General features: G+C 41.3%; 2 protein-coding genes across 5 annotated transcripts in view; one reads left to right on the plus strand and one right to left on the minus strand.

The window, feature by feature from the left end:
* arhgap10 (Rho GTPase activating protein 10) overlaps positions 1-6,165 on the plus strand; it is a 54,079-nt gene extending 47,914 nt beyond the window's left edge. Inside the window, exons 22-23 of the mRNA XM_082536590.1 lie at positions 1,218-1,309; positions 4,658-6,165. Of these exons, the coding sequence (XP_082392716.1) occupies positions 1,218-1,309; positions 4,658-4,746 (181 nt within the window). The 3' untranslated portion in view covers positions 4,747-6,165. The remainder of the gene's footprint in view (positions 1-1,217; positions 1,310-4,657) is intronic.
* Positions 6,166-12,231: 6,066 nt separating this feature from the next.
* The window catches only part of nr3c2 (nuclear receptor subfamily 3, group C, member 2), a 147,241-nt gene continuing 144,719 nt past the window's right edge, over positions 12,232-14,753 (minus strand). For all 4 annotated transcript variants that reach the window (XM_082537109.1, XM_082537108.1, XM_082537107.1 and 1 more), the window contains one exon: positions 12,232-14,231. In XM_082537109.1, the coding sequence (XP_082393235.1) occupies positions 14,076-14,231 (156 nt within the window). In that variant the 3' untranslated portion in view covers positions 12,232-14,075. The remainder of the gene's footprint in view (positions 14,232-14,753) is intronic.

A 14,753-nucleotide genomic window follows, 5' to 3' on the forward strand; every position in this document is an offset into this window, starting at 1 on the left:
TCTAGCATCAGCGCAGCTTTTCACATCAATATTTTCCTTCTTTTTCTTTTTAATGTTGTTCACTCTTTGTGTGATTTGGTTACCTTTGATGAATTGAATGCCACACAAGCATTGGCCATAGCAGCAACCTTCTCCTTTGTCAAGCCTCAAATGGTACCTTGAGAGAAGTGGATGGGACTGTGCACGCAATGTCAGCCCATTGCACTGATCAATTGCCCTGCCTGCCTCCAAATAAATGCTCAGTTCATTCTCGGTGCCTTCAGATGTTGCTGAGGAGTATGCAAACAGCGTGGTAATTCTATGGGCAATCCATCAATGTTGTTTTCATCGAAATAAAAGTCTTCGTTTTTCCAAATGCGGTTCCACATGAGTGCATTCTTCCAAAATTCTTCTGAATTCAGGAACTTGGCTGAGCATTGTTGTATTGACAACTCTGTGACCACAAACTTTTTTCAGTTTGTATATCTTCTTTCTCCTTTCTCATCCTACATTGTTGCCTCTCTGCAGAAAGAATATGAAATATTTATCAGGGCATCATGCGTTGAAGGCACAATTTCTACATGGTAATGTTGCTGGCGTTCGAGATAACACTTTGCAATGGTGGGCAAAACAAGCTTTCTGTGGAGACGGTTTTTATGTTTTTGCCAACCGAATGGCATAAATACGTCTTTTTACTAACCTTTGCGGTGCGATGAATATGGTTTCTTTGACGGCGCTCTTTTACATCGGGCTGATTTAAAATGCAGCTTCTGAGCTCACAAATGGGAATTTAAAAGCCGAAGCGCTGCGGAGGGAGATTTCTTTTCTACCTGTGTTTGTGTGCAAACCTACTTTAGAATCCCCCTGCTACTTTTTAATTATCTCACCATAGATGGTTGTCTGCTGCGCAGACCTGATGTGTGCTTTCCTTTTTGGCTGTACAAAATCTGCTGCAAACAGTGCTGCATCCCATTGTGTCTGAGCACACACACGCACATGTGCTTGTAGCTGTGTTTTGACTCGCTCCTTGGACTGTCTAGACTAGAGATAGGGCAAGACAAGGCTGTGTAGTGGCCCAGCTCCTCTCTGAGTACTTTTTTTTCTTATTTTCCAACCTGGCCCATTTCTGCTGTTTCAGGCTAGTGAGTGAATGAACAAGCAGGCCCCGGGCCCAGATTGAACTGTGCGGTAATCCTTCCCAAAGCTCCGCCAGCTCACTGATTGCCTTCATTTTTCAGTGTCACCAGCAGGAAAGCCAGGGCAGTGTACCCATGTGAGGCTGAGCACGACTCTGAGCTCTCCTTCCACGTCGGCGACATATTCAACGGTGGTAAGTGTTATCGCCTACACCAGTCGCTCACTCAGAACCAGCCCTGGCATATTGGATTTGGAGGAAAACCGAACAGCCAATCTGATCTTCAATTGAACGGAGAGATGAGACAAGGAGGGGGGAGAACAGGGAGGGCTGCGCAGGAGACACAGATTTGGTCTGTGGTGTCTCTGAGTCGAAGCTCAACTGAGCTTTAATCACTCATAGAGGAAATGAGGATTTTTCGAGTCCCTATTTTTTATATTTTTGTGAGAACCCTCCTTTATGAGACACAGATAGTATAAAGTGTATATACTGAATTATGTACAAGCAAACCTGCTTGTGGAGATGCTTTTGATATGACCTAAGAATTTATTGGTTGTTGTGATCACGTAGCTTTACATTTTTGCACTGTTTGAAATGGGTGCAACTGTATTTTAGTGTTGGTGTGAGGAGTACATGCCATTCAAAACATGATTACAGTAACAACACTTAATTTATTAGAAAGTGGATTTATAAGTATTAAGAAAATAATAATATTTTAAAAGTCAGATTAAACCATCCTCTGTTTTATTTTTCTCACGTTTTAAATAACTATCTTGTTGAAGTTGTTTCTTTTGGATTTTAACATAAATCTCCAGTGATCCTGTTAAGAAAGTTTGGGCACATTCTGTACAGCTTTGTTTACTATCTGCGTGTCCTTCAGCACTTAATCTGGCTTCAAAGGAGGCGACTGACATTGTTACATAAATGTTACGTGCCGAGGTTTTAATCAACTAAACATCTACTTGCTGTGTCTTCAAAACCCTTGACATTTTGCTGCACTTCTATTTCTAAATGTATTTGTGGTCTTAAGTCAGCTGGAGCATAGCAGATGTGCAGAAGGTCAAGAGGTCTGACTCTTTACCAAGTCTGTGTATATGTGTGAAGACAAAGTTGACATATATTGATGTTTCCTAACCCTTAAAATTAGCAGAACATATCTGCATTTCTTATTTGCTTATAATTTATTCTCTTCGATTCTTCGATTCTTAGCCACCTTAGAGACCTAAAGTTTTTTGTTGTTGTTCCATTATACTATACAATATATAACAGTTCAAAACATAGTGGATGCAAACAGCCCTTTAACAACAGTCCTTGCACTGGAAGACAGGTCCCAGGGGCGGAGACATGGGGTGGCTTTGGCAATGAAAGCCTGAAGTCTTGACCCCCCTCTAGCCAACCCACGCAGTCAGTGGTGGTGAAGGGGGGGGGCTACATTCACACTAAAAAGAACTGGAGTTATGTCCAGTTTGTTTTATCTTTCCAGCAGAAAGTTTTTGCAGAACTTTTCTCTGTGTTCCACGTTTCCATATTTTGAACACATTTTAGCATTATTTTAAAAGCATGAGTACGATTGAAATTGTTCTCATCCTATGAGTTTTATTGTAGTTTTTCAGTCACGCGACTGCTAAACACGTGACATTAACTTATCTGACATTTTGGACGTGTCACAATGTACGGTCAAGTAAACAAGGCCCCAGTCACACAGATCTAGAGATCAGTCCATGACCATCTGGCAACCGACGATTGTGAGTGGAAAATGTGTGTTGCCTCCACTTCCTTGCGATTGTGTTAGTTGCTAACAGATTGCTGTGGTGGCTGGTGGCTTGCATGGAACATGCCCAGCTTATCTGCAACTACTTTCTGCTTTTATTTTGGAGGCAACATTTTCTGTTTCCAGTTTGTATTGCACTTTTTCCAAGTTTTACTGCGACTTTGCTAGTAGTTACCTACCTTAGCCTACCAAGCACACTAAGGGCAACAATCTGCTAGAGACTAACACGATCACAAGCAGGTTTTTGGTGCAACACCTTCCTTGCAATTGATTCCATCAAGTGTTGGTAAACAGCTGCCAGAAACCACTTGTGAACTGGTTAGAGGTTCAGTGTGTCTTTTATATATATAATACACATTCAAGCTTCGTCTTCCGTCATACAGCTTCAACTCTCCCTGGTGTCTTCTCCTGAAAAATGAAGAAATAAGCCCAGAATCTTAGTTTCTTCCTCTTCTTGTGCAGAAACATCAGGACCAGCTCATCATCACTTAATGTCAGCTTAATTTTTTTCACGGTGCATTTTTTAAAAACTAATTTTCTGGAAAAAATGCAAGGTGTTTAAAGTGTATATGTTACACAGCAAGTCTGCATCTGGAAAATTGTGAATTTCTTGTCACTTTTTTCCAATGCGCTCAGTTTGAAATGGTGCTATGATTTAAAAATGAATGTCATGTTGTTTTTTACAAGAGCTGACATGAGGGATTGGGTCCATAACCTCATCAGGAAAATGCTCACTCAAGTCACAGAGTAAGAGACCTGAGAGGCATGTTTTCATGGACTTTTATTTAGCTGGGCTTTTTTTTTTTCTAGCCGCAGCTGTCGCCCCCTGCTGGTCGTTCAACTCATCGGTCCCCAACCTTTTTTGCGCCACGGACCGGTTCATGTCTGACAATATTTTCACAGCCCGGCCTTTAAGGTGTCACGGATAAATACAACAAAATAGAACCAGTACTGTTACCAAAAAACAGAAGATTTATTCATAACACATGGGAAAAGACACAGGGAAACCAAATTAACGATAAAAATGATTAAAAAATAACACTAAAAACCCCGAAAACCATGAATTTCATACCTGAGCCTCAACTCTCGCTGCCCAGTACCAAACGACTCACGGTCCGTGGCCCAGGGATTGGGGACCGCTGGTTTAACAAACATAGATTTAAAGCTCCTCTGCATTTGCTTCCCTTTTCACAACTAACTGTTACACCACTCATTATGCACTTCATTTAATGCCACCACAACTCAACAGATAAAACGTATATGGTGAGGTGACGTCAGATACTAGATGTCACAGAGATCGCAACAATTGTCTTTGAAATTCCCATTCTGTTCAGGAAAAAGTGAGATATTAGTTTCTATTTCAATTTAGCAAGCCTTCTAAAAGCGGGCTGTTTTGCTTTGAGGTTTGGAAATGACTTAACTTGTCTATACCCATATGAAAGGTTTTTTTGTTTTTTAAGTTCTTATTTCTTTCAGTTTTGAGTAAAATGACTAAACTGAAAGGGCCGAAAGAAAACAAAATGACCACTGGATTTAAAGTAAATTTGTATGGTCTTTTTTGCAGCCTGGGATTTGCTTTCTGACATATCTGTCCTGCTAACAGGGTCACAGTGTAACTGAATAATCGCTGTATCCTCCTTTAAACCTCTGCCCTCCACACTCTCTTAACAGTGTACTCACTGGAGGCCCAGTGTCCTCTGTCTCTCTCCCACCCTCATCCCCTCCCATGCTGTTGTTCCCCCCCGTCAGTGACACTGTGTCCTCTCTTGCAGTGACCCAGTCGAGGGAGCCGGGCTGGCTGGAGGGGGAGCTGGAGGGGAAGAGGGGCCTCATCCCTGAAAACTATGTGGAGATGCTGTAGAACCAAAAGGAAATATTTATGGACATTTCATCACGTTCGCCGAGGGAAGTATGGGAAGATGCACGTGCCTCGATAGCCTCGTTCAATCGAAGCCCTGAATTTTCTCAATCAGTAATGACAACACCATATGATGTTATTGGTGCATTTTTGTTTGTTTGTTTGTTGCTGGCAAGTAGACTTTACAATGCATTTGCAAGCATGTTTATGTGTTTGTTCATTTTAGCCAAGTGTTCACCTGATTTTTGACAATTGTAATTGCAAAATGGGATTGCACTTCCAGTGCTCTGCTGTATATGAAGATGCTGTAGCCTCTATCCAAGGAACTTAGCAGAACCAGAGGAGAAGCGTCTCTCTAAGCGCCCTCTGCCCTGTTATACATGGTATCCATGAGCTCAAAGTCAAAGGGTGATCTTCAGAAACCACAAAGTAGAATGACAGCACTCAAAACCACTGTAACATTGACCCCCTCACAACCCGCCACAGCCCTTGACATTGATCCACGCAAATTTGTTTGAGATACCCTTTGTGCCTTCACAGTCAAAGCACCCGGTGTAAACATGCGTACGGGTATGTATGAAAACGATCGGGCGAACTTTTCATTTATACGCTTTTGCGATGTTCTGTTCTTTTGAGAATAGCTAGACATGCAAAAGGAGGCACACTGCTGATGTAATTGTATTTTGTGTAATTGGCGCATTGATTGCACGTTTTGTTTTGTTCTTCTTTTTTTTTCTCATTTTAATTTACAGTGCCGTATCGTTGCTGCCGAACTTTTTCAGAAACGCCTCTTAGCCACCCGATGGAACCTGTTGGGTTAAACACTAACACCTGACAATCAGCCGCAGTCGATTTCAGCAGGTGATCGAAACCAAGTGTTTTTCTTCTCAAATCCTCCGTCTGGTTTGTTGTTTTTCGAGTTCAACGTTACTCAGGTTCTTCAGAGCAAAGGAATGAGACACTCCCAGAAAGTCTGAATTTTGACTTTTATTAGTTCTTTATTAACTTATCGGAAATGTGTGTTTTATTGTGAGCGAGACCACGAAATGCAGTACTTTGAAATATTTGTACCGTTTCGCATCCATCGAGTGTACAAAGCCCTAAAGAGTTACAACCAAGTATATTTACTGCGCTAAGTAATGGATGGGTTTTTTTAGGTTGTCATTTAGATTTGGTTTTAGCATGTGCGCACACCATAATACATTTTATCCTTCAGCTGTTCAGCGAAACACTTTCATTTGTCTGAGAGCTTTGGTTCAGCTGATTGTTTGTGTTTGCAGCTGAGGTTACAATAATTTAAGACAATGATTTATGACGTTTGTAAAGGTTCTTGGCTTTTCTCTCTCTCTTTTTTAAAATTTACCTTTGGGTAACTTCTTGATCAATGTTAAACAAATAAAGATATCTATTTTTGTTCTTTCACTGCATTGCATATTCTTGTCATGAAAAAATACGATAAATGATTTATTTAATTTTTTTTTTTTTTTACAAATTAAGGTCTTTAACAGTTTCTTTAATTATTGGACTAATCTCACAACAGCCTATTAAACGACACACATTTCATGGCCGTATTGTGCCGACTGAGAGTTATAACGAAAGTTTGCCGTTTAGATCTTTGTCTGGGAAATGTGCAGCTTTATTAATGTGGAACGTGTGTGGTTTTTTTTGCTGATTCATCCATTGTGTCACTGAAAAGGCTCCCAGTTTCCCACAGAGTCTAAGAATAAAATGATGAAATGCGGATTCATCCTGCAGCCACTTCACATACACTGAACACTGTGGTGTAATGTAATCCTTCCTCTTTATATTGACCTGTGCTGGGCCCCTCCGACTAAAAGCTACTTCCAAAAAAACTTTCCATAAAGGGATTAAAAATAGATGTTAATCTTTTATGGAGGAAAAACACACTAATCCACCCTCCTCACCACTCCCTGATCCATTAACATCTCAGCCTCACGCATGTTAATTCTTAGACTACATCTGTGTAATTAACACACCAAATGGCCTCCAGACCCAGAGCTTCGGCCTCTGTTACATAATCACCATCAGTGCACCCCCTGCTACACTCAGGCCTCCAGTGAACGGGCTGATGCGCTGTTTAGCAGCGTAAACACATGCAGGCTTTGTCCATTTAAAGAAAGGTTTTTAGTGGTTTTAGTGGGTGACACATGTCCACCAGCCCCCCTGAAGCAACTGTAACATTAACATTATGAAATGAGGCATAGCTAATGAGATGGGCACAATAATCCCTCAACTACCACTACCGCCACCACCACTGCCACCCACTCCTATGGCTCTTCATCATCTTCCCTCCAGCAGAATACTGCTGAATCATAGACGTGCGCCCTGCCTGCCTCTCACACTCTTTGGACTGTCAGTCAGAAAGCATGCCATGCTGCAACGATCTGCCTACCTATCTCTCTCTCAGTAGTATTTAGGCTCATCTCTGCTCCCTGCTGCCTCAGCCAGTGATTCACTGAGGCTCTAGTAGTTTCAAAATCAATTAAGCTCCATTCATTTATTAGTTCTCATCATTGTGTGAAATTGTTGAATAGGAACAGCGTTGGGCTTTTCATATTTGAGGCTTGTTGAGCTGCCCTCCACTGCCACTTAAGATTGAGGTCAGCCTACCTGTGCATGCATTATTCATTAGTGTGCATCAGACTGGGGTGATGTATACATCAGTGTCACCATGTCGACTTACTTGATGTGTGTGAGTAAAAAAATCCAGATAGATGTGTTCATTTCTCACATCCCAGCCCCCCACCGGCTGTGTGCCAGCTGTCCTCTACCTCCCATGACGCAGTGTCCTTCAGCCCCCAAAAAACACACACACACACACACCGTGCCGTGACTCAGCCCAGATCAAAGCAGCGCAGCAGTTTACCTACAACCGTGAGAAAATGGCACAACTGCCTTAATACTTTCCTGTGTCTCCATCACGCTTCACACTCGTAGACTCGGTGTATTACCGGGGCTGAAAACTGAGTGGGAATTTGGAGGAAAGTGAATTTCAAACATAAAGGAAAGAGTGTGTTTTCGTCTGTGTGCGGAAAGGGGGTGGGGGGGGGGACTCCTCAGCTGAGAAAGTGGGCCACAGAAGCCGCCATGTGTGCGGGTGCAGCCGTGAAATCAGCCTGATCCAATAGATTCTGTTTATCTGGCACGACTACAAGTGAAAGCAATTGGAAATCTGGGGGAGATTTGGAGAGGGCTGTGGATTCACAGAGAGAGAGAGGGAGAAGGAGGAAAATGAGCAAAAAAAAAAAAAAAAGTAATACTGTCTGCTCTACAGTCTGGCAAAGCAGGCGTGTTTTCAGATCAGCCTTTAACAAGGTTAATGGTGATTTTTCTCCACAGGCGTCGTTTTACTGTAAAAGGCTCACGCTTGCCCGCTGCCTTTTTGTCATTATTCACTCTTCCCTCTTTCTGTTTCTCTTCATCTCCTCTCCTAGTACCTGCTGATGCTTCTCTCTGTTTTGTTTTCTTTACCTTATTAATATCACCGCCCACCAAATGCAGCTGTTTCAAATACATCCATCAACTCTTATAGTTTGGGGCAGGGGTATCAAATACAAGACCCAGGGGGGCAGAATCGGTCCGGCACAGACCTTTTCCTCCTAATAAAGATCTTCCCCTTGGTCATTTTTCATTTTTTCTTCTTGTTGGTCCAGAGTAAAAATGTAGTTTAATCACAGGACAGGCAACTACAAGCCAGAGCTTTTTATGTTATGTTGCACATTTATTTACTTACAATTTCAGTTCAACTATATATTAACAGAAAGAGTGAATTTCAATGGTCCGGCCCACTTAAGATCAAAGTGGGCTATATGCATCCCATGATGTAAACGAGTTTTCTAGCTTCTTCTCATTGGTACAGATTTCATCGCACACGCCTTTAAAACACACACACGCACACAGTTGCACACAACCCATAAATTACAACAAATGCTTCAATTTAATGTTTTTTTTATTAGAATCTTGCAATAGTTTGCAAACACAAGTATGGCAATATCTGCATCAAGATATACAGTAGTAACTGCTTTCGAAGATGTTTTATTGGTTTATAGTGAGGGTTGTCTACTGTATGTTTGCTGAGAATTATTATACAAAGCATCTGAGTAAAAAAGTCAATTTTCAAATTGGAAAAAGAAAGAAACTAAAAAAACAGGAAAAAAAATGTTGTATATATTTATAAGAAAATGCACTGCCATGGCTGTGGAGATATGGCTTAGTCTCTCTACACCCGAATCATTATTGTGAACAGAGAATGGTGATGATGGGACTCCACGTACAGTGACTCCACCAAAGTGTACTGTGACACTGCAGTTAGAAAGAAAAAAAAAAACCAGACAAATATCCCGAGTTATCCCGAGCCGACAGGGAGGGAGTTCATTTAGGACAGCTTTGAAGATAGAGCCGCTCCCCCAAGTACGGGGGTAAGGGTTGATTTTATTGTTTGCAGTGGGCGGTGATTGATGACCATTAAGTAAACAATACATTAATCTTGCTCCTCCGAAGCATTGCCTCGACACTTGGGGGAAACACACTTACAGTCCCTTTTAGCGGAGAGTTAGGAGATGAGATGTTTTGATACCGCTCTCAGTCGGCTGTTTTAGAATTCAATTCCCCCAAAATTTACCAGACTGACTGTAGACACTCTCACATCAGCCACAATGCAACTCCACCACTGATGGCGCCAAAGCCCTTCAACAAATGCCTCCACACGTTGATCCGGGCAGTTATTTTGAATTTGAATGCTCACTGGGACATTAAACCTCCATAAGTGTTTAAAACGAATTGCAGAATCTGCCCCTAAATAACATTTTAAAAAGGTTTTACCTCTAAAAATGATGCTTCTACCGTGACCTTTGCCGTTGTGCGAGTGCCAGGTCTGTCTCCTCTCCTATTATGCCAGCAGTGGCTCATATTCAAACACTGTGGTCTTGAGCCCCGCCTGACGGCGCCTCAAACGACACCATTCCCTGCTATTTCCTCTTGTTTCCAGTCTTTATGTTCAGCCTAAGCAGATTTCTGATTTCAACACTGGAGTGACGCTCATCTTCTTATCTAACTCTCTGCAAGCAAGCGAACAAGTGCGTGTCCCACTAAACTATATCCAAAAGTATTTATCTAAAAAATAGCCAGCTCATATATCTGGAGGACGATAAAGGAGATGGAGCTTGATAACAACATCATCTTTGCATTTTTTGATACTTTTAATTTGAAGGTCCAGAAGAAAAAAAAAAGGGGGGGGGGGGGGGTCATAATTGAAATTGGCTGGATGGTCGGGTAAACCGCAGCTTCTCTCAGTGTGTGCACAAAGCCAAAATAATGTTCTGTCACATAGCCGCAGTTTCAATAGTTTGTGACTTCTTGATTTTTATTGTGGTGCTCATCAACAATTACCGCCACGGATTAGGAAATCATTTCAACAGCAACAAGGATCCATCACTTCATACATCTCGTTACAAAATAAATCCTTTTTTAAATCGTGGTTTGTTTGTTTTTTCTCTATGAGTCGGGGAACAACAATGCAAAAAGTAAAAAACAGAAAAAAGATGCAGAATCAAATAATTTTACTTAATAAGAAGATAATAAATGTTCTCTCTCTAACATTCAGGTAGTAAGTTCCATAAGTCTCTCACGATGTATGATACATTCATTTCTCTGTTTGGCCCTTTGCCTGGTGCCAACCCCTTTCTTGAAATTCTCCTCTGTGATCCGACACACAGGACATGGCGAGTGGGAAACACACATTAATTTTTTTTTGTTTGTTTGTTTTTGTCATTTTTTTTCTTGAATATTCCAACAAGATGGTTAAAGTAGAAATGTTTTATACTACACTCAACATAAGGACTTGCTGTATTATTTACAATATATACTGTAAAACTGTAAATCAGGTGAGATAAAAAGGCACAAGTTTCCCTTTTTTTCTTTTTAAATACAATGTAAACATCTCATCAAAAAGCATGCAATAACATTTCATTTTACAAAAAGGATATCGTTTTTAGACAAAGTACTTAAATATTGTTTTCCAGCAAAATATAATTCTCTCAAAAATACTTTCCCATTCATCCTATGAACCTTTAGACAGTTTATTTTTTAAAATTTTGAATTCTTGAAAAGAAAAAAGAAAAAAAAAGACAAGAAGCAAAATAAAGAAACAGTGACAGATCAGCGTAAGGGCACGGCAAAGATGAATCGGGTACTGCATGATAATGACTGCGCAGGAGAAATTATTATAAAGTTTATGGCAAAACACAAGAATCCTAGCCTTCATGAGTGAACCGGGCCCACACACACACCAACCTCTTTGTGAATTACTGAAAAAGGATTCGGATTTGGGAATGACAAAAAGTTCAAATACCCTGCTTTGCTTTCCTCTCCCCCAAAAATACAGTATCGAATGACAGTCGTGATCCCAACAATGCCAACCTCCAAGCAGTTATGTAAATAAGTAAGTAAAATCACCTTGACTGATTTTACTTACTATCTTTTTACACCAACGTCGAAGCAATTAATGACGTAAGTAAGTAACAGCCCTTTTCCACTAGTACCTACTCAACTCGACTGACTCAAATTTGGTTGTTTTCCATTACAATCGAGTACCAAATACAGTACAGTAAGTCCCATGACACAAACACAACACAACAATGGAGGATGAGCTACCTGCTGCTCGGTCTAGTTCTTTTTGTCAAACTCGAGGACCACAGTGTTGTTTGTTTGTGTAGCCATTTTTCTCCTTGCTGAGTTTCAAAAATTTTGGTGAAGGAGTCGCTGTCATGACTTGTGGAATGACGCCACTGGCTAGGCAATCAGTGCCATGTGGCCTGTTGATGTAACATTTTCGGTTAGCCTCAGAACAACCGCCGAGAAGGTACTAAAAAAAGAACCTGGTAGCAGGTACTACCACCTACTCGAAAACCCTTAAAAACCGGGTCAAGTCAAGCTGAGTAGGTACAAGTGCAAAAGGGCTATAAGTAAGTAAAGTTACTTACCTACTTACTCTGTTATGCCAACTTCAAAGCAAATAACAACACAGACGAGACCTCAGTTGAGCACGAGGCCACAAATGCAGCACGCGGCCACCCTGATGTGGTAATGATGTCGTCTCTAACTTTAGGCCGGGGTGACCATGCAGAACGTTTTGCTCCCCTCCCCCACCCCGCATTATCACAGTTGCTTATCGAAACAGAGAATTCCTACAAGCTGCACTGACGCCTCATTTCACATTGTATCTTCTCTGTGCAAAAAAATCTAAATGTGGAAATAGGATAATCCTATAACATTAATGCATAATACCCACGCCGAAAGAGCAGATCATCTATGCACATGCTTGCCAGGAGGAAAAAACAAAACAAAAAAACGCACACGCACTCCATACACACATGTAAATACACACTTACAGGGCACGAAAAAAAGAATAGTAATATTCACACACCAACCCCCCACCCCCCCCACCCCCACCCCCCCCCACCCTCCCCTTGCACACACGCGCACTCTTTTTCTTCCCCAGCGACTCTGTCGTTTTTCAGTAGCATCATAGTAGTGTTCCACAACCACCCGGAAACCAGTGGGGTGTGAGACGAGCTAATGGTCCAGATGACTGGGCCTCGCCATGCTTTTAAAATAGTAGCACTTGGCCCGAAGATAGGGAAAAAAAAAAGGAAATAAGCAAAGTGAGGGAAAAGTGATCATACCAACACATCTTCATCAAGCTCTCGTCGTCGTGTACCTTAAAAACGTCTTCTGTACAACAGCTGAATAGAGTGTGTTTTTAAGAAGTTAATACCTGTACACATCTGCCTGGGGTTTGATACGTTAGCTGTTTTTACTGTAAGCACTGCAAAGAGTTAACGCTCCGTCTTGGATTATATCGACTTTACAGAGTATGCGTGTTTGAACTGCGAGCCCACGTGGCGTACTGCATGGACTGTTCTACCAAGTTACTGTACATGTTATGTTTTGCCTGGCTTTTGTAGAAACGAAGCACCTTAAATGTAAAACGACTGGCTTGTCAAAAACTTAAAACCTTTGCAACACACGTTTCTTTAAAAAAAAATGCTTTTTATTCTTTCTGGGAAGAGTAGATAAGTGTCGGTTCACAAAGGGCTGGTTTCGCTTCATTGTGAGTAAAAACAGACATTTGGACAGCTGCTCTGGAGATAACACAAATAACAGCAATTACTATGGATGCACCTCAGTCAAATCCATTACCAGCGGACTGTACTGAAATTGTTTCCGTAAATGCATTATGTTTTTCCATCCCGCCGCGCTCCTGACCATTTCTGCACAAAGGTAAGAAGTCTCTCGTCAATATTGTCTTTAATTCTACACCACCATGCCTCTAAAATAGTGACTTTATGACATGGGAGCATCACGTGCAAAGCTTTCTTTTACGCGAGAGAGAGACGTTTGTGTTTCAAAACAGCTTTAGCTTTGGACTTTTGCATATTAGTTTTGATTGTTTGACTACACATTTTAACTTTGAAAAAGAAAAATCAGCATGTAAATGTCAGCGATGGCTTATATGATACCGATTTTAAAATTGAACCTTGTTAAATTTGATGCGACTATTCAGCTTATGATGATCCTTGTATAGCCCTTGGAATATATTCAAATAGACCTTTGTCTATTAAGTCTAGATTTTCTGTGCCTCCTCATTAATGTCCTTTTTTTTTTTGCCCTGCAGTCTCGTCACTACACTGCAAAGCAAATGTAAATATTGGCATAATTTTTTTTCATAGTGCTATTATCTGTGAAAGACTGCATAAGCCAGAGTTAATATTTGCAACAAAACCTTTTCTCTAGATTTGTAAGTAAGGGAGTCCCATTTCTAGTGCATGTGGAGTGCACCTGTGCATTTTGTGTGAAGGCATGTGGACAGTTAAGTGTGTCGATTTCCCTCTACGTGTGTTTCTGTGTGTGTGTAGTGAATGTATCTAGTGCGCCCTAAGAAATGTATGGCTTTATCTCCATAGAAAATACTGTTATCGTCTTTGGGGCAGGGGGACATTGGTGTACTTCGGGATGCTTTGTCACATTTGTCACAAGTCCTTCTCGGTGTGTCACGCTCGGCTTCTCAAACTATCCGCAGCTCTAAACCGCTCGTGGTGACTGCAGGGTCAAAACCTTCTCCCCCAAACTTTCTCTTTTTTTCTTTTTTTTTTCTAAATCTTTCCATCCAGTACGAGGACGCTGGCATACTGAGCGACACGGTGCGGGCCAGCAGGACGGGCCTTCCCAGCACATTTCTTCTCTTCCCTGAACTTTTCTCGCTCCTCTTTTTCGAGTTCTTAATGCCGCTTCTGTCCCATCTGTGTAAAGAGTCACTTCTTGTGGAAGTAGATCGTGTGAGTGAGGCCTGACTCCACCTTTGGTATCTGGTCACTGATGATCTCCACCAACATTTCGGGGAATTCCACCTTCAGGGCCTGGGACTCACGAAAGGTGTAGAAACAGAAGTCCAACAAGTTCCCCACCAACTGGACACCACAGAGAGAAAAATATGATTATTAGAAACATAACTGGGTTTTTTCCACTTTATTTTCTAAATTCTAAATTATTTCCTACTTACCAACGTTGTGCAAAAGTCTTAAGCCACCCCTAATTTCTTTATATTTAGCTAGAAAAACGATTCCACTTTTCTGAGTTTGGAATTCCATACATTTTGACAAGATTCCCAACACCACTGGCTCTAATGCAGTCCAAAACCATGGCTGGGCCCATTCTCTTAACTTTCTCTATATATACTGATGACTTTAACCATAAATGTCATATTTGGATTCATCTCTTCATCAGACGTGCTGAAAGTGTAATCTGTTTCCTTTCATTGAGAATGGCTTCATGACAGCGCCTAAGGATACACCTCAAACTGGTTCATCTCTTGTGTTTTACACTTGAATTATTCACAGGTACACTCATTTTCAGTCCGCTTCTTGTACCGACTGAAAATGAGTGAAAAAGCAGCCAATAAAGGAAGTTCAGAAAGCCTGGAGAACAATTGC

Source organism: Aulonocara stuartgranti (assembly GCF_965226115.1).
Source record: "Aulonocara stuartgranti genome assembly, chromosome: 6".
Lineage (NCBI taxonomy): Eukaryota > Metazoa > Chordata > Actinopteri > Cichliformes > Cichlidae > Aulonocara > Aulonocara stuartgranti.